General features: G+C 39.8%; 1 protein-coding gene across 1 annotated transcript; it reads left to right on the top strand.

Moving 5' to 3' along the window:
- Positions 1–5065: 5065 nt before the first annotated feature.
- Positions 5066–21425, top strand: LOC308132596 (tetraspanin-15; the record flags this gene model as incomplete). The annotated part of the gene is given in 11 exon segments (XM_080499748.1): positions 5066–5354; positions 9214–9399; positions 11689–11763; positions 11874–11969; positions 13615–13731; positions 15296–15346; positions 16643–16759; positions 21087–21263; positions 21265–21330; positions 21332–21397; positions 21399–21425. Coding segments are annotated over 11 exon segments (1065 nt in total). The 5' UTR covers positions 5066–5267.
- Positions 21426–22169: the final 744 nt, after the last annotated feature.

Genomic DNA, 22169 nt, shown 5'->3' with positions numbered 1-22169 from the left:
ACTGCCCCCTGGTGGTGTCTCCCTCCATACTGCCCTCCATACTGCCCCCTGGTGGTGTCTACCTCCATACTGCCCCCTGGTGGTGTCTACCTCCATACTGCCCCCTGGTGGTGTCTGCCTCCATACTGCCCCCTGGTGGTGTCTGCCTCCATACTGCCCTCCATTCTGCCCCCTGGTGGTGTCTACCTCCATACTGCCCCCTGGTGGTGTCTGCCTCCATACTGCCCTCCATTCTGCCCCCTGGTGGTGTCTACCTCCATGTTTACCTCCATACGGAAGTTGTATTTTCCTTGCAGCGTTTTAAAACATTTTGTTTTCACTCTTGTTGTGTAAACAAACACCCAGAACACCGTGACACTTTTCCGTTTTTTTGAACCAGTCAGGCGTCTGTTTACAATGTTTACAAACATTGTAAACACTGTAAACATTACAAACATTGTAAACATTCTAAACATTGTAAACACTGTAAACATTCTAAACATTGTAAACACTGTAAACATTGTAAACTTTGTAAACACTGTACACACCATAAACATTGTAAACACTGTAAACATTACAAACATTGTAAAGATTGTAAACATTGTAAACACTATAAATATTGTAAACACTGTAAACATTGCAAACATTGTAAACACTGTACACATTGTAAACACTGTAAACATTGCAAACATTATATACACTGTAAACACTGCAAACATTCTAAACATTGTAAACACTGTAAACATTGCAAACACTGTAAACATTGTAAACACTGTAAACATTGTAAACACTGCAAACACGGTAAACATTGTAAACAATGTAAACATTGCAAACATTGTAAACACTGTAAACACTGTAAACATTGTAAACATTGTATACACTGCAAACATTCTAAACATTGTAAACACTGTAAACATTGCAAACACTGTAAACATTGTAAACCCTGTAAACATTGCAAACACTGTAAACATTGCAAACACTGTAAATATTGTAAACACTGTAAACATTGCAAACACTGTAAACATTGCAAACATTGTATACACTGTAAACACTGCAAACATTCTAAACATTGTAAACACTGTAAACATTGCAAACACTGTAAACATTGTAAACCCTGTAAACATTGCAAACATTGTAAACACTGCAAACACGGTAAACATTGTAAACAATGTAAACATTGCAAACACTGTAAACATTGTAAACATTGCAAACACTGTAAACATTTCAAACATTGTAAACACTGTAAACATTGCAAACATTGTATACACTGTAAACACTGCAAACATTCTAAACATTGTAAACACTGTAAACATTGCAAACACTGTAAACATTGTAAACCCTGTAAACATTGCAAACACTGTAAACATTGCAAACACTGTAAACACTGTAAACATTGCAAACATTGTATACACTGTAAACACTGCAAACATTCTAAACATTGTAAACCCTGTAAACATTGCAAACACTGCAAACATTCTAAACATTGTAAACCCTGTAAACATTGCAAACACTGTAAACATTGCAAACGTTGTAAACATTGCAAACACTGTAAACATTGCAAACGTTGTAAACATTGCAAACACTGTAAACATTGTACATGCTGTAAACACGCTGTAAACACTGTAAACATTGTTACACTGTAAACATTGTAAACAGACGTCTGACTGGTTCAAACACAGTTCATGTAAACGTTTTCCCCCCCGAAGCATCACAATCTGTGTTCCCTCTGACCTCTGACCCCTGACCTCTGACCCCTGACCTCTGGCCTTTGCCCCTGACCCCTGACCTCTGGCCTCTGACCCGCCGTCCTGTCAGCTCAGATCCATGCTTCTATTATTCACAAGTCTACGTTGTCAGCAACGCTGCACCTGCTGCACAGGAACAAGACTTTTCTTCCAGAGGAATGTCTCCTCCCTCTGGACTGAGGTTTCCTCCTCTCCTCTGCACCGTGGAGAGAAGTTGCCATGGCGACCGGCCTCCTGAACACAACAATGAAATATTCCCTTTCATTTCCCTCCATTTCCTCCCGGCATCATGTTTCACCGTGAGGCTGCAGTCGTGGAATCAGAGAGAACATCAGCCACAACATTATGACCACCAACAGGTGAAGGAGTCCCATTATGCTAAATATGGTTTCTGTCATGGTTTTCACTTCTTCATGTGGTTCAGTGTTTGAGCAATGGAGGGAGTCAGGTGACCGTTGGCTAAGCCCCGCCTCCCTTTTCATACTGTTCTAACCCGGACAAGCCGTCACAACATGTTTATGATTGTTTTATTTTATTTTATTTTATTTTATTTTATTTTATTTTATTTTATTTTATTTTATAATTAATTAAATGTAATTTAATTTAATTGTACTATATTTAATTTGATTGTATTATTATTAATTTAATTTTATTGTATTATTATCAATTAATTTGATTTAATTAAATTAAATTTTACACATAATCAGAATGAGGGAACGTCAAATAGAAACTGGTTGCGTAAATGCATCACATGTTTATGATTTTATTTCATTTTATTTATTTATTTTTTCATAATTAATTTAATTTAGTTGTAGTATATTTTGTTTTATTGTATTATTATTAATTTTATTTTGTTTTATTTTATTTTATAATTAATTTAATTTAATTTAGTTGTATTATATTTTATTTTATTTTATTGTATAATATTGTATTTTATTGTATTTAATTTAATTTAATTTTACACATAATCAGAATGAGGGAACGTCAAATAGAAACTGGTTGCGTAAATGCATCACAACGTTTATGATTTTATTTCATTTTTTTTTTCATAATTAATTTAATTTAATTTAGTTGTAGTATATTTTGTTTTATTGTATTATTATTAATTTTATTTTGTTTTATTTTATAATTAATTTAATTTAATTTAGTTGTATTATATTTTATTTAATTTAATTGTATAATATTTTATTTGATTGTATTTAATTAAATTAAATTGTACACATAATCAGAATGAGGGAAAGTCAAATAGAAAACGGAAACATCAAGGCATTTGTTAAAAAGTGTTATTGAACGGCTCACCCTCTCTTTCCCTTCTTTTTTCTGAGATACAAATAATTGTGTCTCCCTTCGCCCGGACCGGTCCTCACACAGGAAGTGGAAATAAAAGCGTGAGGTTCATCAGACCCCCTGCGGCTCATGAGACGCTGGTTGTTTCACCCGACAGGCTTCGTCTCCTCGGTCGTGGACGTTTCTCCGTTTGAGCTTCTGACAGCATGAAGCCTCATGTGTGTGTGTGTGTGTGTCTGTGTGTGTGTGTGTGTGTGTGTGTGTGAGACATGTCTCCTCGTCTGGCTGATGATCCCCGATGGACTCTGACTGAAATAATGTGAAATATGAAACTTTCAGCCCGGATTGGCCTTTTAAGTGCTTTAATTTTGAAGTTTCAACTCATTTCCTCACATCCACTGTTGTTTTCTCTTGAAATTCTCACTACAAACTGCTACAGAAACACATAATCGTGAACAAAACAACACGTCTGACGACACGCGGGGGGGGGGGGGGGGGGGGGGGAAACAACAACAAAACAACAAAAACAAAAATCAAGGGGGGAAACCAGGTGAGGAAATGAGATAATCGCTGGATGATCTGACAGCAGCAGCTTTACAAAGTGTTTAAACCTGTTTGTGACACGATGAGCAACGTCCTATCGCCACGGCAACAGCTGACGCAACCTGGAGCAACGGCGGGATTATCTGTGCAACTTAAACCCCTTTTAACGTTAACGTTTTCTTTTATTTGAATGCATTTCTGCTAAATAAATAAAATAAGATAAGTCTAAAAAAAAAATGAGATAAATAGTTATGTACAATTTTATGTCGACTCTTCACTAACCTTAACTAAGTAGAAATAGCAAAATAATAAGAATTCCAAATAAAATATAAAGTGACAGGTTTATGAGTCGTAGCGTCGCTGCTACTTCCCGTCCGTCCGTTTTGCAAAGAATAGTCGCGTTTCTCAAAAGTCGGAAACGAGTGAACAAAAGCGGAATGTGATGATTTATAATTATACTTTAACTTTTTTATTACACTTATACACCCATATATATTTTTTTAATAGAACATACCCAGCTTATCAGAATATGAGAAATTGTATTATTCCATGTAAAATATTAGGTTGTTTTGAAATTAATGGTGGCAGCACGTCTCCAAAATAAGTTATTAGATAGATAGATAGATAAATACTTTAAATAAATATATAAATAGTAAGGTTCAGTGGCAGAGCCATTAGAAGTAGGTATTATATAATAATAATAACAATAATACACATAATAACAATGTGTAATAGTGCATAATACTCGTGTATAGTACTACTAATAATGGTAGCAATAATATAACAATAACAATATATATATATATATATATATATATATCAGTAATAATAATAATACCAATGGTAATAGTGTACTTGCACATGTATAAATATATGTATATGTACATGCAATATGCCATATGAAATATATGATATAATATAAGTATCAGTGTAATTGAGTCCAGGTGATGATTGAGGCTCTGACGGAGGGAGAAGAGTTAAAACGTCTTATTGCCGCGGGGAGGAAGGACTTCCTGTAACGTTCCTTACAGCAGCAGGGTTATACGTATATGGGTCCATAAGTGCTAAAAGAAATAATTTAGTTGTAGTTTGCAATGCTTAAATACCTTGAATCATGCTAAAGTCTAATCAAATACGACTTTTCTGAAAACTCCTGTCTTCTCAAACATTCTAAAAGTCTCTCGGTCGTTCTATTCTATCAATGCGATAATCGGAAAAAACAGACAGAACGGCTTCAGTTCGTGTGTATAAACGAGCCAGACTATATAAGTGTTCTGATTTCTTTAACTGCATCAGGAGGGATAATCCGACTTTGCGAGGCGATCGCAGGTCGCAGGTCGCAGATCGCAGGTCGCTGCGACTCGCGGCGCGTCAATCCCGTTAAAGCGCCCCGGACTCCCGGGCGCACTGGCCCTTTAAGAACGGCGCCAAAACAAAGCGTGCGCTGCCCGGCCGCCCGGAAGTGCTTCTTGTTTCGCTGCCAACCCGCGGTAGTATGTGATTAAATGAGATGCTCCTCCGGTGTGTGTGTGTGTGTGGAACGCGGCCGGCTCCCGTCGATGTTTTGGGTTTTTTTTCCAACTTGTTCGCGAGGGTTTCCACTTTTCTACCGGCGGTGATTTGATCGCAGCCGACTGGGGGGGGAGGAAACGCCGGGGGAGCGAGCTAAGCTAGTCGAGCTAGCTTAGCTCAGTCATTCTATCGCGTTCGGCCATGCCGTCTTACTCCGAGATGAGGAAAACCAACCACTTCTACTACTTCATCAAATTCACCCTGAACGTCTACTCGATGCTGTTCTCGGTGAGTTTTGAGTCACGTTCTCCACGCGAGGGCTCGTAGTAAATTCCGTCCGGGCTTTGCAAACAGAACGTGAACGTGAACCCACCCACGAGCGCCGGTGACGCGTCCGACCGCACTCCATTCAAAATGTCGTGCGTTTGGGTGTTTCATCTGCTCCGGGCTCCGAAAAGGGGAGTTTGAGAGATGTTTTAAGCGACTTACGGAACCTACGGAACGTGCTCTGCACTTCGGCTGGAAAAAGTCAACCGAAGGCACGTCTCGTTTCATTGCAATTTCGAATTAAGTGCGCGATTGGCCTGGAGCGCGTGAGCTTTTTTCCTCCGCCAGCGTCAGGGCGTGAGGCGAGCCGTATTCTTGAGATTCACTGCACACGAATCACTTCATTCGGTACAAAACGCAGGCCGAATTGACGGGAAGTTCACATAGACGAGGGACGCGTTGCTAAATACACCCCCAGTTTTGTGGGTTTTGTCACGTGACAACTTTTCTCCAAAGCGCCATGTTTTCATTAAGGGGTCTGGCTCGGGATTCCCTGACCGCTGAACGTGGTCACATTCAGCTCACGATGAATATGTGAGATTTCACGTTATGTGTTTTTTTTTTTAAATCCAACACGGCGTCGATACTGTGGGAGCGAATTGTGCCGATATGTGGCTGATTGTGTGAGACGGTGAGACAATACTCGCAGCAGAGTGGTGCAGGGCGTTGGAGCCTCTTAAAGGGACGATCCTGCCACTTCTGGGTTTGCCGACAGAAAATGTGACAGTTGTTTTTTTCTTTTATTTTGCTTTGACGATTAAGCAATTCATTTACAGCGAATTGAATATGGGAAATATTGGAATGCTGCATGGTTTTTCCCTTCTCCACATTAATCTGAGCTTTTCGTGTATACACAAGTGTTGTGACGGTATATTTGTTGTGTGTTATTGTTGTAAACAAACCTTCAGTCGGTCGTCTGGTCATGATTGAGCCTCAATAGTCAAGTTGATCTAAGTTGGTGAAGTTTTTTTTAAATCACCTCGACTCACTTTTCAGTAGAAGCACACTGGTGAGTCAGTTTCCTCAGTGGCTGTAGAAATAAACTTTATTTTATTTTTGTGATGTGGCGCTTTTGTGAGTCACTGACGTGAGAAAATACCTGTAATTAGAGTCGTGGTTTACCAAAGTCATTACTGTTGAATTCTTTTTCACTAACAAATACTAAACAAAATCTCACTAATTATGAAGTTAAATAATGGTTTTGTTCTTTATGTCGTATTGTAGTAATAATGTACATGTAACTGTAGTATTATAGTATTGCTGTACATGTAACTGTAGTATCATAGTATTACTGTGCATGTAGCTGTAGTATGATAGTATTACTGTGCATGTAGCTGTAGTATTATAGTATTACTATGCATGTAGCTGTAGTATGATAGTATTACTGTGCATGTAGCTGTAGTATTATAGTATTACTATGCATGAAGCTGTAGTGTTATAGTATTGCTGTGCATCTAGCTGTAGTATTATATTACTGTACATGTAGCTGTAGTATTATAGTATTACTGTGCATCTAGCTGTAGTATTGTAGTATTACAGTATTACTGTACATGTAACTGTAGTATTATAGTGTTACTGTACATGTAACTGTAGTATTATAGTATTACTATGCATGAAGCTGTAGTATTGTAGTATTACTGTGCATGAAGCTGTAGTATTCTAGTATTACTGTACATGTAACTGTAGTATTATAGTATTAATGTGCATGAAGCTGTATTATTGTAGTTGTAATGCATGCAGCTGTATGACAGTGTTGTGACGGTGTTGTGGTGACGGTGTTGTGACGGTGGTGTTGTGACGGTGTTGTGATGACGGTGTTGTGACGGTGTTGTTGTGACAGTGTTGTTGTGGCAGTGGTGTTGTGGCGGTGGTGTTGTGGCGGTGGTGTTGTGACGGTGTTGTGGCGGTGGTGTTGTTGTGGTGGTGTTGTGACGGTGTTGTGGTGACGGTGTTGTGGCGGTGTTGTTGTGGTGGTGTTGTGGCGGTGTTGTGACGGTGTTGTGACACGGGGTTAAATCTTGACGAGTTGCTACGGCGACAGGTTTGAGACATATTGTACTTTTTCTTTTGCGACGTTTCACTGTTGGGATTTAAATTTGTAGGGAAAAGCCGCCGTTGATCGTCTGCATTTCTGTGTTTCCTGCTGTTGCTTCAGGTTTATTGTTCATAAGTTGTGAAAAGAACATTTCCAGTGTCAAAGCAATATCATTTGTTTCATAGCTTTGGTTGTATGAAATAAAAAAAATTATTAAATAGCGAAATAATTGTCTTTTACGTCAAATAGATTCATATTTTAATTAATTAATAACACATTTCTGTATTCAATTCCAATTTTGATCCACTAATGGGACATTTAATTAGTTATTTAATGGGATATTAATTTATTTAATCAGTCCCTGATGTGGTTTCGCCCACAACGACCAGAATATTCACTAAAACTAAAACAAAACTCCAAAGCGTGTTTGGGCTCGGATGTCCTGAAGTGATTGAATTTCCTTTTAACTAAATGGACGCCGATTATGGGATGGCTTTCGGTAAAGTCTGTGGCTCTCACCCCCCCTAAAACCCCGTTTAACTAACTTCCTGGAGTTAAAATCATTCACGCGGCAGCTGAAAGCTGTGAAACGGGGGATTTCTGATGCGTTACGGTAGTGACTGCCACCGTGTGGCGGGACGGAGGAACTGCAGGCGGCGTTTGTGTGACGGAAGCAGCAGGATTCAGTCAAACTCTTTGCGGTTTCTTGGAGTTTCGCAAAGTCTTAGATGTCATTTCTGTGTAAATAAACACAAATCTTGTAAATAACAGGTTAACCCTCTGGGGCCTGCGGACGCACCGGCGCGTCCTCGTCACATGAGCGTCTGAAAAGGCAGTAGCGTCGCAGCGCAGCGTCGTCTGGTCCAGTGTTTCAATCCGTGTCCAAAGTGCAGATATAAAACTACAAGCTCGTTTTTAAATGACGTTGATCGCCCAAATAAAAGCGGAGATATGAGGAAAAATATGTGTGAGTTTTACAAAAACGCCTGAGGCAGTGCTTCTATTTCACTATAAATATCTGTATATAACAGTTTTTTCAGTCCTGTTTTGATCAATTTAAGTTAATTGTAGTTTAGATTTACTTTACAAGTAAACAAAATGATTCGTTAACCACGTCTGTGACTTTTATAGTCAATAAATCTGTTTTTACCACCGAATTTGTCATTTTATGGTGTTTTTAGAGCCACTGTTTTAATACTGTATGCCAAAGTGATGAAAATACTTCAGATATGCATTTATGAGGTTGTTCTGAACAAAATGACACCAAAAAAGGCGCAAGGTTTAAGGATTTTATATCTGAGATATAAAGGAAAAATCAATTGTAGTGAAAAACGGCACAAAATGCTTCAGGCCCCGAAGGGTTAACTGTTTTTTTTTCCTGAAGTGAATTTATCGTGTTTTTGCAACAAAAATGAGTTGCAGCGCAGACAAAAACACCATCGTCGGGAAGGAAAAAGTGCCACTTGGGTATTTGATCACATGTTTGACAGATTGTGAAAATTCTGTTTCTCCTGGAAAAACGGTGTCAATTATTTACACATCAGGGCTTTTTTTTGACACAATTCTCAACAAAAATGGACAAAAAAAGACGTTTTAATGAATCTATTTATTATGTAGTGTATTATTTGCGGGTTGATGGATTCCCTGCCTCTTTCAGGCTCCATCCGTTAGCATGCATCGTTAGCATGTAGCATGTAGCACGGCTTGTAGTTCCATGCTGCACCTGAATTCAAATCTCTCTCTCTCTCTCTCTCTCTCTCTTGCCCCTCCCCCTCCCTCCTCCAGCTGATGGGGCTGATGGTGCTCTGTGTGGGGGTGTACGCCGAGGTGGAGCGCCAGAAGAACCGGACCCTGGAGGGCCTCTTCCTGGCCCCCGCCGTGGTTCTCATCCTGCTGGGCCTGGTGATGTTCACCGTGTCGGTGGTGGGGATGGTGGGCTCCCTGAGGGACAACAAGACCCTGCTGCACATGGTGGGTGGGTGGGGGGGCCGGGGTGGGTGGGGGGGGGCATATAAGTCCATCTTAACTCCCATTTTTAATGTTTTTGACGTCTTGTCCTCTGTCATTTGGCGTCAGAACTAAAACAAAACAGCGCCAACTAGTGGCCCGACATGAAAACTACATGTCGTCCACGTGAGGCGCTTTTAGAAGCGTGAAAACAGGTTTTTTTTTTTTTTTACACGGGTGGGGAAATTCTAAAACCCCGGCTCAAAGTCAATATGTAGAGAAAATATGACGTCACCCCCCCCTCCCCCACCGCGGTCCGTGATGTCATCAAATACAGCTAACAGCAGGACGGAATTCTAAAACCCCGGCTCAAAGTCAATCTGTGAGAAAAAAGATGACATCACTCCCCCCTCCCCCACCGCGGTCCGTGATGTCATCAAATGCCGTTAACGGCAGGACGAAATTGTAAAACCCCGGCTCAAAATGAATCTGTGGAAAAAAGATGACATCACTTCCCCTCCCCCACCCCCTCCGCGGTCCGTGATGTCATCAAATGCCGTTAACGGCAGGACGAAATTCTAAAACCCCGGCTCAAAATGAATCTGTGGAAAAAAGATGACATCACTCTCCCCCTCCCCCACCCCCTCCCCCACCGCGGTCCGTGATGTCGTCAAAATACCGTTAACGGCAGGACGAAATTCTAAAACCCCGGCTCAAAGTCAATCTGTGAGAAAAAAGATGACATCACTCCCCCCTCCCCCACCCCCTCCCCCTCCCCCACCGCGGTCCGTGATGTCATCAAATGCCGCTAACAGCAGGACGGAATTCTAAAACCCCGGCTCAAAGTTTTATTGTAGAACTAGGGGAGAAAAAATAAAGATCTTTTACTTCGTCGTGTGGACGAACCCTGACGTGGACGTCGTTTTCAAAACGTTGCCGTGGAAATGCGGAACTTTTTTTGCATGAAAAATTCGTTTTCCCTCGTGACGTGAACCGTCACACACAAACTGTTAGACCCGATTCTGATGGTTTTATTTATTTAATTGAACCTTTTATTCCGCCTTGTGCACACGTAAACAAATTAAATCGAACTTTAAATTGAGATTTAGTGCAAAACGATAAGTTAATCAACAAGCATCTCAACCGTTGTTGCCTGTTGACCCATTGAATAACTTGCAATAATAAAAAAGCATGAATATGTTTCACATTCAGCATAAAATTCGTGAAAGAGAAGTCTGAGACCTTCGATGTGATCCGAGCTCTGACTCAGCGTCTCAACTTAATATATTCTCCTCCTCATGCGACGTTCCGCCGGCGACCCGGAGGTCGTGGAGGAACCGTGAGACGTTTCTAAACCGGAGACGCCTGGGAAATCAAAAAGTTTCCCCTCCGAGGAGCTGAAGCGACACGGAGCCGATCAGCGGCTCCACTTTTCTGCAGGAGACTCGTCTGGTTTTTTTTCCTGCTGCAGACATTCGTCCCTCGCAGACGGTTCCCATGGAAACGCTCTGGTTTATTTATCTTCCCTTTGTGACATCATGCAGGGAAATGACCACGCCGGGTCTGGAAATTAACTCGATTCAAATTAATTCGATATACATTGAAATAAATTTAGTTAAACATTTTTTAAATTTAGAATTACAACTAAATTAATTTCAATTGATTTTAAATGTAATTAATTTCAATGTATTTGGAATTTTATTTTATGTATTTTAAATAAATTGAAATAATTTAATTTAGAATTAAAATTAAATTAATTTCAATTGATTTTAAATTAAATTAATTTCAATGTATTTGGAATTGTATTTTATTTATTTTAAATAAATTGAAATAATTTAATTTAGAATTACAATTAAATTAATTTCAATTGATTTTAAATTAAATTAATTTCAATGTATTTGGAATTGTATTTTATTTATTTTAAATAAATTGAAATAATTAAATTTAGAATTACAATTAAATTAATTTCAATTGATTTAAAATTTAATTAATTTCAATTGATTTGGAATTTTATTTTATTTATTTTAAATAAATTGAAATAATTAAATTTAGAATTACAATTAAATTAATTTCAATTGATTTAAAATTAAATTAATTTCAATGTATTTTTAATTTAATTTATTTTAAATAAATTTTTTAAATAAATTGGGGGGGGGGGGATCCATCCTCTGCTGCTGGACACACTGTGACCCTCTTTGAATGTGAAATTGTTAAAAAAAAAAAAAAAACAGTTTATTATGGGACCTTTTAATATTTACTGCTGCTTTTCAAAATAAAATGTTGATCTTGTGGCGTTGCCGTGCGTCCCTGCAGTTCCTGTGCGTCCTGTGCGTCCTGCTGCTGCTGCAGGCCATCGCCCTCACCACCGCGCTCATCTTTGAGAAGAAGGTAAACATTTAAAAAGACGACACGTCGCTCGTTTCCTCCGTCTGCGTCTCTTGACGGTTCTCTTGACGGTTCTCTTGACGGTTCTCTTGATTCTGGTCTCTCTGCTCCAGACAGCCTCGTTGTTCCAGAGCAGCATACGAGAAGGAATCAAGCATTACTACGACGACCTGGACTTCAAGAACATCCTGGACTACGTGCAGCAGAAGGTAGGAACCGTAACAATGACACATAAAACCTGGAATTGGAAGTCCGGCTGCTCAATTATGGGTAAAATAATAATTTACACGATTATGCGTTTGAATTTGGAACTGCATCTATTGAACATGTTTTAAAAAAAAATAAAGACTCTCCTGTTAAAAATATAAAAATATCTTGTAATGTTGTAAAAATAAAGTGTTGTACTGCACTCAGATTTTTGGAAACAAGAAATAAATTAAATACAATGAGATAGAGATACTTCAATTAATAAGAATTAAAAAAAATGTATATATAAATTAATTTTTGGAATTTTGAGATCGTTTGGAGCCAAAATCGGGATTCAAATTTGACTAATTGAGCAGCACTAACGTCATTATTATTATTTTAAATTTCTTTAAAACAAATAAACTTTGGCTTCAGTAGAAATAACTTTCTGTCATATTCAGTGAAAAGTGTTTTAATTTAGGAGAGTTAACAAAGGAAACATAAAACTCAACAGAACGTCTGATATTTAGAGGAAAATAGCAGATTTTGATTAATTTTTCCCCAAATTCATATTTTCGTCCCAACATGAAACTCAAATCTTCTTCAAGTTGAGCTCTTTTGATAGAAAACAGGTCGAAAAGCAAAAGTTCTAAAAAAAAACAAATCTCTTGTTGAAATTGACTTTATGAAGAAATTCTTGTCATTTCCGTATCGTAATTGTTTGATTTACATTTTCATCACGTTTACTTTGTGCCGCAAGAAAGAAAAAGCTTAATTTTCATTTAATTGTAATTCTAAATTAAATTAATTTCAATTTATTTAAAATAAATAAAATAAAATTCTAAATCAATTGAAATTAATTTAATTTAAAATCAATTGAAATTTATTGAATTTAACATTCATTTCATTGTAATTCTAAACCAATTAAAATTAATTTAATTGAAATTCTAAATTAAATTAATTTCAATTTCTTTAAAATTCAATTTCTTTCAAATAAAATTCTAAATTCATTTCAATTAATTTAAGATCAATTGAAATTAATTTAATTGTAATTCTAAATTTAATGAATTTCAATTTATTTAAAATTCAATTTATTTAAAATAAATAAAATAAAATTCAAATAAATTGAAATTCATTAAATTTTAAATCAATTGAAATTAATTTCATTGTAATTCTAAATTAATTTATTTCAATTTATTTAAAATAAATAAAATACAATTCTAAACCAATTAAAATTTATTTAATTGAAATTCTAAATTAAATTAATTTCAATTTCTTTGAAATTCAATTTCTTTCAAATAAAATTCTAAATTCATTTCAATTAATTTAAAATCAATTGAAATTAATTTAATTGTAATTCTAAATTTAATGAATTTCAATTTATTTAAATAAAATAAAATAAAATTCAAATAAATTGAAATTCATAAAATTTTAAATCAATTGAAATTAGTTTCATTGTAATTCTAAATTAATTTATTTCAATTTATTAAAAATAAATAAAATACAATTCTAACTAAATTTAAATACATTTTATTTAAAATCAATTGAAATTAACTTATTGTAATTCTACATTAAATATTTTCAATAGAATGTATTTCAATGTGTATAGAATAAATATTGATGGAGTGAATTTCCAGCCCTCCGTTCACCGTTCCTCTGGTTCCCCAGTTTTCCTGCTGCGGCGGCGACGAGTACAAAGACTGGGGGGTGAACCAGTACCACTTCTGCAACGGGACGGGGCCGCTGGCCTGCGGGGTTCCTTACACCTGCTGCGTCCGCCGCAAGGTGAGCGCCGCCGCATGGGGGTTTCACAATAAAAGGCCAAATGTGTGTGTTGGTGACATGTTGGAATCCTTCAGTTCTCATAAATGAGACGCGTGTTGGCGGTTTGACATCGAGCCACGATTTGGAAAATCACCCCCAGGCGACACGCAAATGATGTAAACCAGAGGGGGGGAGGGGGGGGGGGGGGGGGGGAGGGGGGAGGGGGTGGGGGGGGTGATAATATCAAGAGATCTCAAGAGACTCGGCCGCTGAAAAGCTGAACACCAAGAAACGTCGGAGCAGCTGAAAAAAAAAAAGCTCCATTTCGGCAACCGTTTCCAAAAAGTTGCGCAACTTTTTGGAAACGGTTGCCGAAATGGAACTTTTTTTTTTGACTCCGAAACGAAGGAAAACGCAGCTTTTATAAAATGTTCTGGGTCCATTTCCGTGGAAAACACAACTTTTTGAAAAAAAAAAAAAAAAAAAACTCCAAAAATCCTCTGGTGTGGTGACTCCCAGTCCTTTTTCTCCTGGGACGTGGTACTTTTATTTTGACGGTCACGGTAAAAACAATCCAACGAGGACTGGTGTTGTGACTCCCAGTCCTTATTCTCCAGGGAAGTGGTACTTTTATTTTGACGGTCACGGTACAAACAACCCAACGAGGACTGGTGTGGTGACTCCCAGTCCTTATTCTCCCGGGACGTGGTACTTTTATTTTGACGGTCACGGTACACACAACCCAACTAGGACTGGTGTTGTTTCGCCCAGTCCTTATTCTCCCGGGACTTGGTGCTTTTATTTTGACGGTCACGGTAAAAAACAATCCAACAAGGACTGGTGTGGTGACTCCCAGTCCTTATTCTCCCGGGACGTGGTACTTTTATTTTGACGGTCACGGTACAAACAATCCAACGAGGACTGGTGTGGTGACTCCCAGTCCTTATTCTCCCGGGACGTGGTACTTTTATTTTGACGGTCACGGTAAAAACAATCCAACGAGGACTGGTGTTGTGACTCCCAGTCCTTATTCTCCCGGGACGTGGTACTTTTATTTTGACGGTCACGGTACAAACAACCCAACGAGGACTGGTGTTGTGACTCCCAGTCCTTATTCTCCCGGGACGTGGTACTTTTATTTTGACAGTCACGGTACAAACAACCCAACGAGGACTGGTGTTGTGACTCCCAGTCCTTATTCTCCCGGGACGTGGTACTTTTATTTTGACGGTCACGGTACAAACAACCCAACGAGGACTGGTGTGGTGACTCCCAGTCCTTATTCTCCCGGGACGTGGTACTTTTATTTTGACGGTCACGGTACAATCAACCCAGCGAGGCCCCTCCAGAACGCGGTCGTTACCGTGGAACAAGCGGCTCGTCTTCAGATCGGTGTTTCTGCTCGCCGTAGCAACAAACGACGCCTCGTTAGCGACGGCGTAATGGTGCGAGACGAAACACGCCGGGGTATCCCGCCCCCCCCCTCCCCCTCCCCCTCCCCCATCAGTCGTACCCCGAGGCTCAGCGCTCTGGAAGCTGGCGGCTCCTCCACCGTCTGAATGGTGTGTTTGTGTTTCCTGCCCAGGTGGGGGAAGTGATCAACACCCTGTGTGGGTATCAGACTCTGGACAAACAGGTGAGAGCAGTGGAACCACATCAACACTGTACTGCGGCTACTTCTACTTCGACTTCGACTTGTGGTTCTATAATGGTCGATCTCCGCAGGGGGCCACTTCTGCTCAAAGGGGAAAATGAGGGGGGGGGGGGGGTGATCATCTGATGAAAAGGCATCAGATAGAACATATAGATGATATAATATATATAAAAGATATCAGATTATGTGTCGATTTCGCCGTTATTTTTCTACCGTTTCTTCAGCAAGTCAATGTAATGTAATAAAATAATACTTCAGGGCCTGTAGTTCACCTGCCAGGCCTCGAGGGGCGCTGTGACTCACCAGACACACCATAAAGCTGCATGCGGGTCTAGTTCTATAGGTCTATAGCCTTGCGCCTCCTGCTGCTAGCATCTGTAGCGTCTAGTTCTAGAGGTCTATGGCCTTACTAGCGTATGAAGCTTCTAGTTCTATAGGTCTATGGCCTTGCTAGCGTAAGAAGCTTCTAGTTCTATAGGTCTATGGCCTTGCTAGCGTATGAAACTTCTAGTTCTATAGGTCTATGGCCTTGCTAGCGTAAGAAGCTTCTAGTTCTAGAGGTCTATGGCCTTGCTAGCGTATGAAGCTTCTAGTTCTAGAGGTCTATGGCCTTGCTAGCGTAAGAAGCTTCTAGTTCTAGAGGTCTATGGCCTTGCTAGCGTATGAAGCTTCTAGTTCTAGAGGTCTATGGCCTTGCTAGCGTATGAAGCTTCTAGTTCTAGAGGTCTATGGCCTTGCTAGCGTAAGAAGCTTCTAGTTCTATAGGTCTATAGCCCTGCGCCTCCTGCTGCTAGCGTAAGTAGCTTCTAGTTCTATAGGTCTATGGCCCTGCTGCTAGCGTAAGTAGCTTCTAGTTCTATAGGTCTATGGCCCTGCTGCTAGCGTAAGTAGCTTCTAGTTCTATAGGTCTATGGCCCTGCTGCTAGCGTAAGTAGCTTCTAGTTCTATAGGTCTATGGCCCTGCTGCTAGCGTAAGTAGCTTCTAGTTCTATAGGTCTATGGCCTTGCTAGCGTAAGAAGCTTCTAGTTCTATAAGTCTATGGCCCTGCGCCTCCTGCTAGCGTCAGTGGGGGGGGATTACCTCATCGTTTTTCCACAGATAATCGTTTTTGCCGACAAGCCGGGGTTTTAGAATTTCCCCACTCTGGGACCAGTGTTTAAAAAACAAACTAGTGTTTCTAAAACAAACTGTTTCTAAAACACGGAGGCAGACAGTTTTGATTTTTCGCCTGAATTTCCTGCTCTTGCCCTCCCTCCCTCCCCCCCCCCCCCCCCCAGCGTGAATCCCTACACGAGCTGATCCACGTGCGAGGCTGCATCCACGCCGTCAACCTCTGGATGAGCGACAACATCGGGATCACGGTGGCGCTCTGCTGCGCCATCGGGCTGCCGCAGGTACTGGAGACCGCTAATCCTGAAGTTAATCTGGATTAGAGAACCAGGGTTAATCCTGAAGTTAATCTGGATTAGAGAACCAGAGTTAATCCTGAAATTAATCTGGATTAGAGAACCAGAGTTAATCCTGAAGTTAATCTGGATTGGAGAACCAGAGTTAATCCTGAAGTTAATCTGGATTAGAGAACCAGAGTTAATCCTGAAATTAATCTGGATTAGAGAACCAGAGTTAATCCTGAAGTTAATCTGGATTGGAGAACCAGAGTTAATCCTGAAGTTAATCTGGATTAGAGAACCAGAGTTAATCCTGAAGTTAATCTGGATTAGAGAACCAGAGTTAATCCTGAAATTAATCTGGATTAGAGAACCAGAGTTAATCCTGAAGTTAATCTGGATTAGAGAACCAGGGTTGATCCTGAAATTAATCTGGATTAGAGGAAGACCAGAGTTAACCCTGAAGTTAATCTGGAAGAGAGAACCAGAGTTAATCCTGAAGTTAATCTGGAAGAGAGAACCAGAGTTAATCCTGAAGTTAATCTGGATTAGAGAACCAGAGTTAATCCTGAAGTTAATCTGGATTAGAGAACCAGAGTTAATCCTGAAGTTAATCTGGATTGGAGAACCAGAGTTAATCCTGAAGTTAATCTGGATTAGAGAACCAGAGTTAATCCTGAAATTAATCTGGATTAGAGAACCAGAGTTAATCCTGAAGTTAATCTGGATTAGAGAACCAGAGTTAATCCTGAAGTCAATCTGGATTAGAGAACCAGGGTTGATCCTGAAGTCAATCTGGATTAGAGGAAGACCAGAGTTAATCCTGAAGTTAATCTGGAAGAGAGAAACAGTTAATCCTGAAGTTAATCTGGATTAGCGGAAGACCAGAGTTAATCCTGAAGTTAATCTGGATTAGAGGAAAACCAGAGTTAATCCTGAAGTTAATCTGGATTAGAGAACCAGAGTTAATCTGGATTAGAGGAAGACCAGAGTTAATCCTGAAATTAATCTGGATTAGAGGAAAACCAGAGTTAATCCTGAAGTTAATCTGGATTAGAGAACCAGAGTTAATCTGGATTAGAGGAAGACCAGAGTTAATCCTGAAATTAATCTGGATTAGAGGAAAACCAGAGTTAATCCTGAGTCGGACGATAGAATCTCATCAGCGGTGAAAATGACATGATTGAACAAAACCCGTAGCCGTTGTTATAATTTCATTGTTCTCGCTGGCGTTTCAACTAAAAGTTTTGTTTTTATTATTTTCACACAACAATGATACAGAAAAGTAGAAAAAGAAGTTTTCATGTTCGGCCACTAGTTAGTTTTTTGGTGTTTGGTGTTTTTGGGTGCCGTCCAGCAGTTCTGCTGTTCTCCTGATGTGTAAAACAAACAAAACGGCAGTTCTGCTGTTCTCCTGATGTGTAAAACAAACAAAACGTCAGTTCTGCTGTTCTCCTGATGTGTAAAACAAACAAAACGGCAGTTCTGCTGTTCTCCTGATGTGTAAAACAAACAAAACGGCAGTTCTGCTGTTCTCCTGATGTGTAAAACAAACAAAACGTCAGTTCTGCTGTTCTCCTGATGTGTAAAACAAACAAAACGGCAGTTCTGCTGTTCTCCTGATGTGTAAAACAAACAAAACGGCAGTTCTGCTGTTCTCCTGATGTGTAAAACAAACAAAACGGCAGTTCTGCTGTTCTCCTGATGTGTAAAACAAACAAAACGGCAGTTCTGCTGTTCTCCTGATGTGTAAAACAAACAAAACGGCAGTTCTGCTGTTCTCCTGATGTGTAAAACAAACAAAACGGCAGTTCTGCTGTTCTCCTGATGTGTAAAACAAACAAAACGGCAGTTCTGCTGTTCTCCTGATGTGTAAAACAAACAAAACGGCAGTTCTGCTGTTCTCCTGATGTGTAAAACAAACAAAACGGCAGTTCTGCTGTTCTCCTGATGTGTAAAACAAACAAAACGGCAGTTCTGCTGTTCTCCTGATGTGTAAAACAAACAAAACGGCAGTTCTGCTGTTCTCCTGATGTGTAAAACAAACAAAACGGCAGTTCTGCTGTTCTCCTGATGTGTAAAACAAACAAAACGGCAGTTCTGCTGTTCTCCTGATGTGTAAAACAAACAAAACGGCAGTTCTGCTGTTCTCCTGACGTGTAAAACAAACAAAACGGCAGTTCTGCTGTTCTCCTGACGTGTAAAACAAACAAAACGGCAGTTCTGCTGTTCTCCTGACGTGTAAAACAAACAAAACGGCAGTTCTGCTGTTCTCCTGACGTGTAAAACAAACAAAACGGCAGTTCTGCTGTTCTCCTGACGTGTAAAACAAACAAAACGGCAGTTCTGCTGTTCTCCTGATGTGTAAAACAAACAAAACGTCAGTTCTGCTGTTCTCCTGATGTGTAAAACAAACAAAACGGCAGTTCTGCTGTTCTCCTGATGTGTAAAACAAACAAAACGGCAGTTCTGCTGTTCTCCTGATGTGTAAAACAAACAAAACGTCAGTTCTGCTGTTCTCCTGATGTTTAAAACAAACAAAACGGCAGTTCTGCTGTTCTCCTGATGTGTAAAACAAACAAAACGGCAGTTCTGCTGTTCTCCTGATGTTTAAAACAAACAAAACGGCAGTTCTGCTGTTCTCCTGATGTGTAAAACAAACAAAACGGCAGTTCTGCTGTTCTCCTGATGTGTAAAACAAACAAAACGGCAGTTCTGCTGTTCTCCTGATGTGTAAAACAAACAAAACGTCAGTTCTGCTGTTCTCCTGATGTGTAAAACAAACAAAACGTCAGTTCTGCTGTTCTCCTGATGTGTAAAACAAACAAAACGTCAGTTCTGCTGTTCTCCTGATGTGTAAAACAAACAAAACATCAGTTCTGCTGTTCTCTTGATGTGTAAAACAAACAAAACGGCAGTTCTGCTGTTCTCCTGATGTGTAAAACAAACAAAACGGCAGTTCTGCTGTTCTCCTGATGTGTAAAACAAACAAAACGTCAGTTCTGCTGTTCTCCTGATGTGTAAAACAAACAAAACGGCAGTTCTGCTGTTCTCCTGATGTGTAAAACAAACAAAACGTCAGTTCTGCTGTTCTCCTGATGTGTAAAACAAACAAAACGGCAGTTCTGCTGTTCTCCTGATGTGTAAAACAAACAAAACGGCAGTTCTGCTGTTCTCCTGATGTGTAAAACAAACAAAACGGCAGTTCTGCTGTTCTCCTGATGTGTAAAACAAACAAAACGGCAGTTCTGCTGTTCTCCTGATGTGTAAAACAAACAAAACGGCAGTTCTGCTGTTCTCCTGATGTGTAAAACAAACAAAACGTCAGTTCTGCTGTTCTCCTGATGTGTAAAACAAACAAAACGGCAGTTCTGCTGTTCTCCTGATGTGTAAAACAAACAAAACGTCAGTTCTGCTGTTCTCCTGATGTGTAAAACAAACAAAACGGCAGTTCTGCTGTTCTCCTGATGTGTAAAACAAACAAAACGGCAGTTCTGCTGTTCTCCTGATGTGTAAAACAAACAAAACGGCAGTTCTGCTGTTCTCCTGATGTGTAAAACAAACAAAACGGCAGTTCTGCTGTTCTCCTGATGTGTAAAACAAACAAAACGGCAGTTCTGCTGTTCTCCTGATGTGTAAAACAAACAAAACGTCAGTTCTGCTGTTCTCCTGATGTGTAAAACAAACAAAACGGCAGTTCTGCTGTTCTCCTGATGTGTAAAACAAACAAAACGGCAGTTCTGCTGTTCTCCTGATGTGTAAAACAAACAAAACGGCAGTTCTGCTGTTCTCCTGATGTTTAAAACAAACAAAACGGCAGTTCTGCTGTTCTCCTGATGTGTAAAACAAACAAAACGTCAGTTCTGCTGTTCTCCTGATGTGTAAAACAAACAAAACGGCAGTTCTGCTGTTCTCCTGATGTGTAAAACAAACAAAACGGCAGTTCTGCTGTTCTCCTGATGTGTAAAACAAACAAAACGGCAGTTCTGCTGTTCTCCTGATGTGTAAAACAAACAAAACGTCAGTTCTGCTGTTCTCCTGATGTGTAAAACAAACAAAACGGCAAGTTCTGCTGTTCTCCTGATGTGTAAAACAAACAAAACGGCAGTTCTGCTGTTCTCCTGATGTGTAAAACAAACAAAACGGCAGTTCTGCTGTTCTCCTGATGTTTAAAACAAACAAAACGGCAGTTCTGCTGTTCTCCTGATGTGTAAAACAAACAAAACGTCAGTTCTGCTGTTCTCCTGATGTGTAAAACAAACAAAACGGCAGTTCTACTGTTCTCCTGATGTGTAAAACAAAACAAAACGAGCCACTTCCTGTTCCGCTGCAGCTGCTGGGCATCGTGCTGAGCTGCGTGTTCTGGAACCTGCTGGTGGACATGAGCGAGTCGGCCGACATGGTGGACTTCCGGCTGAAGAGGGCGGAGTTCCAGTACAGCGAGCTGGACCTGGCGGGCGCCGGCTGCTGCATGTGCCTGCCGCGCGACGGCGGCTACCTGCCGGTGCCTGGCGGCGGAGCCGGAGCTGGACCCCATCGACGTGCACCTGCAGAAGCTGAAGAAGCAGCCGCCAGCGCACGCACTCGCAGCTGCGCGAGCTGCAGCAGTCGCGCTCCGCCACCGGCCTGGACGAGGTGGACGCCCGGCCGCAAGCTGAAGAGGGAACACTGAGCCGCCATCTTGTTTGTTGTTGTTATTTGTTGTTTTTTTCACGTTCCTGTCGTCGTCTGTCTTTGCTGGAAGTTGCAACCACCCGACTTCCCCCCCGTTTGCCCCCCCCTCCCCCCCCCCCCTCCCCTATGGGGTTCTATATTTGTGTCAAAATTCTGAAAGAGCGACGGGAAAATTGGCCAAAAAAAAAGAATTGTGCACTAAAAGCATTTTGAGGAAATATTTAAATTGCACAAAGAAAAACTTGAGATTTCACTCAAAAATCATTTCTGCACTCAACCTCTCTCTGTCTCTCTCGCTCTCTCTCTCTCGCTCTCTCTGTCTCTCTCTCTCTCAAAAAGGGACGAGAAATGAAAAAAGAAAAATTTTAAGTCAGAATTTTGACTTTTAAACTAAAAATTTTGACTTTTTTCTCAGAAGTTTGACTTTTTTCTCAGAATTATGACTTTTAAACTCAGAATTTTGATTTTAGATTCAGAATTTTGACTTTTAAAACTCAGAATTATGACTTTTAAACTCAAAATTTTGACTTTTTTCTCAGAATTTTGACTTTCAAACTCAGAATTATGACTTTTTAACTCAGAATTATGACTTTTTAACTCAGAATTTTGACTTTTTTCTCAGAATTATGACTTTTATTTCAGAATTATGACTTTTACACTCAGAATTTTGATTTAAGATTCAGAATTTTGACTTTTGAACTCAGAATTATGACTTTTTTTCTCAAAATTATTACTTTTAAAC

Source organism: Blennius ocellaris (genome assembly GCF_963422515.1).
Source record: "Blennius ocellaris genome assembly, chromosome: 7".
NCBI lineage: Eukaryota > Metazoa > Chordata > Actinopteri > Blenniiformes > Blenniidae > Blennius > Blennius ocellaris.
The sequence above is the reverse complement of the archived record's forward strand: the minus strand, read 5'-3'. Positions and strand labels throughout refer to the sequence as shown.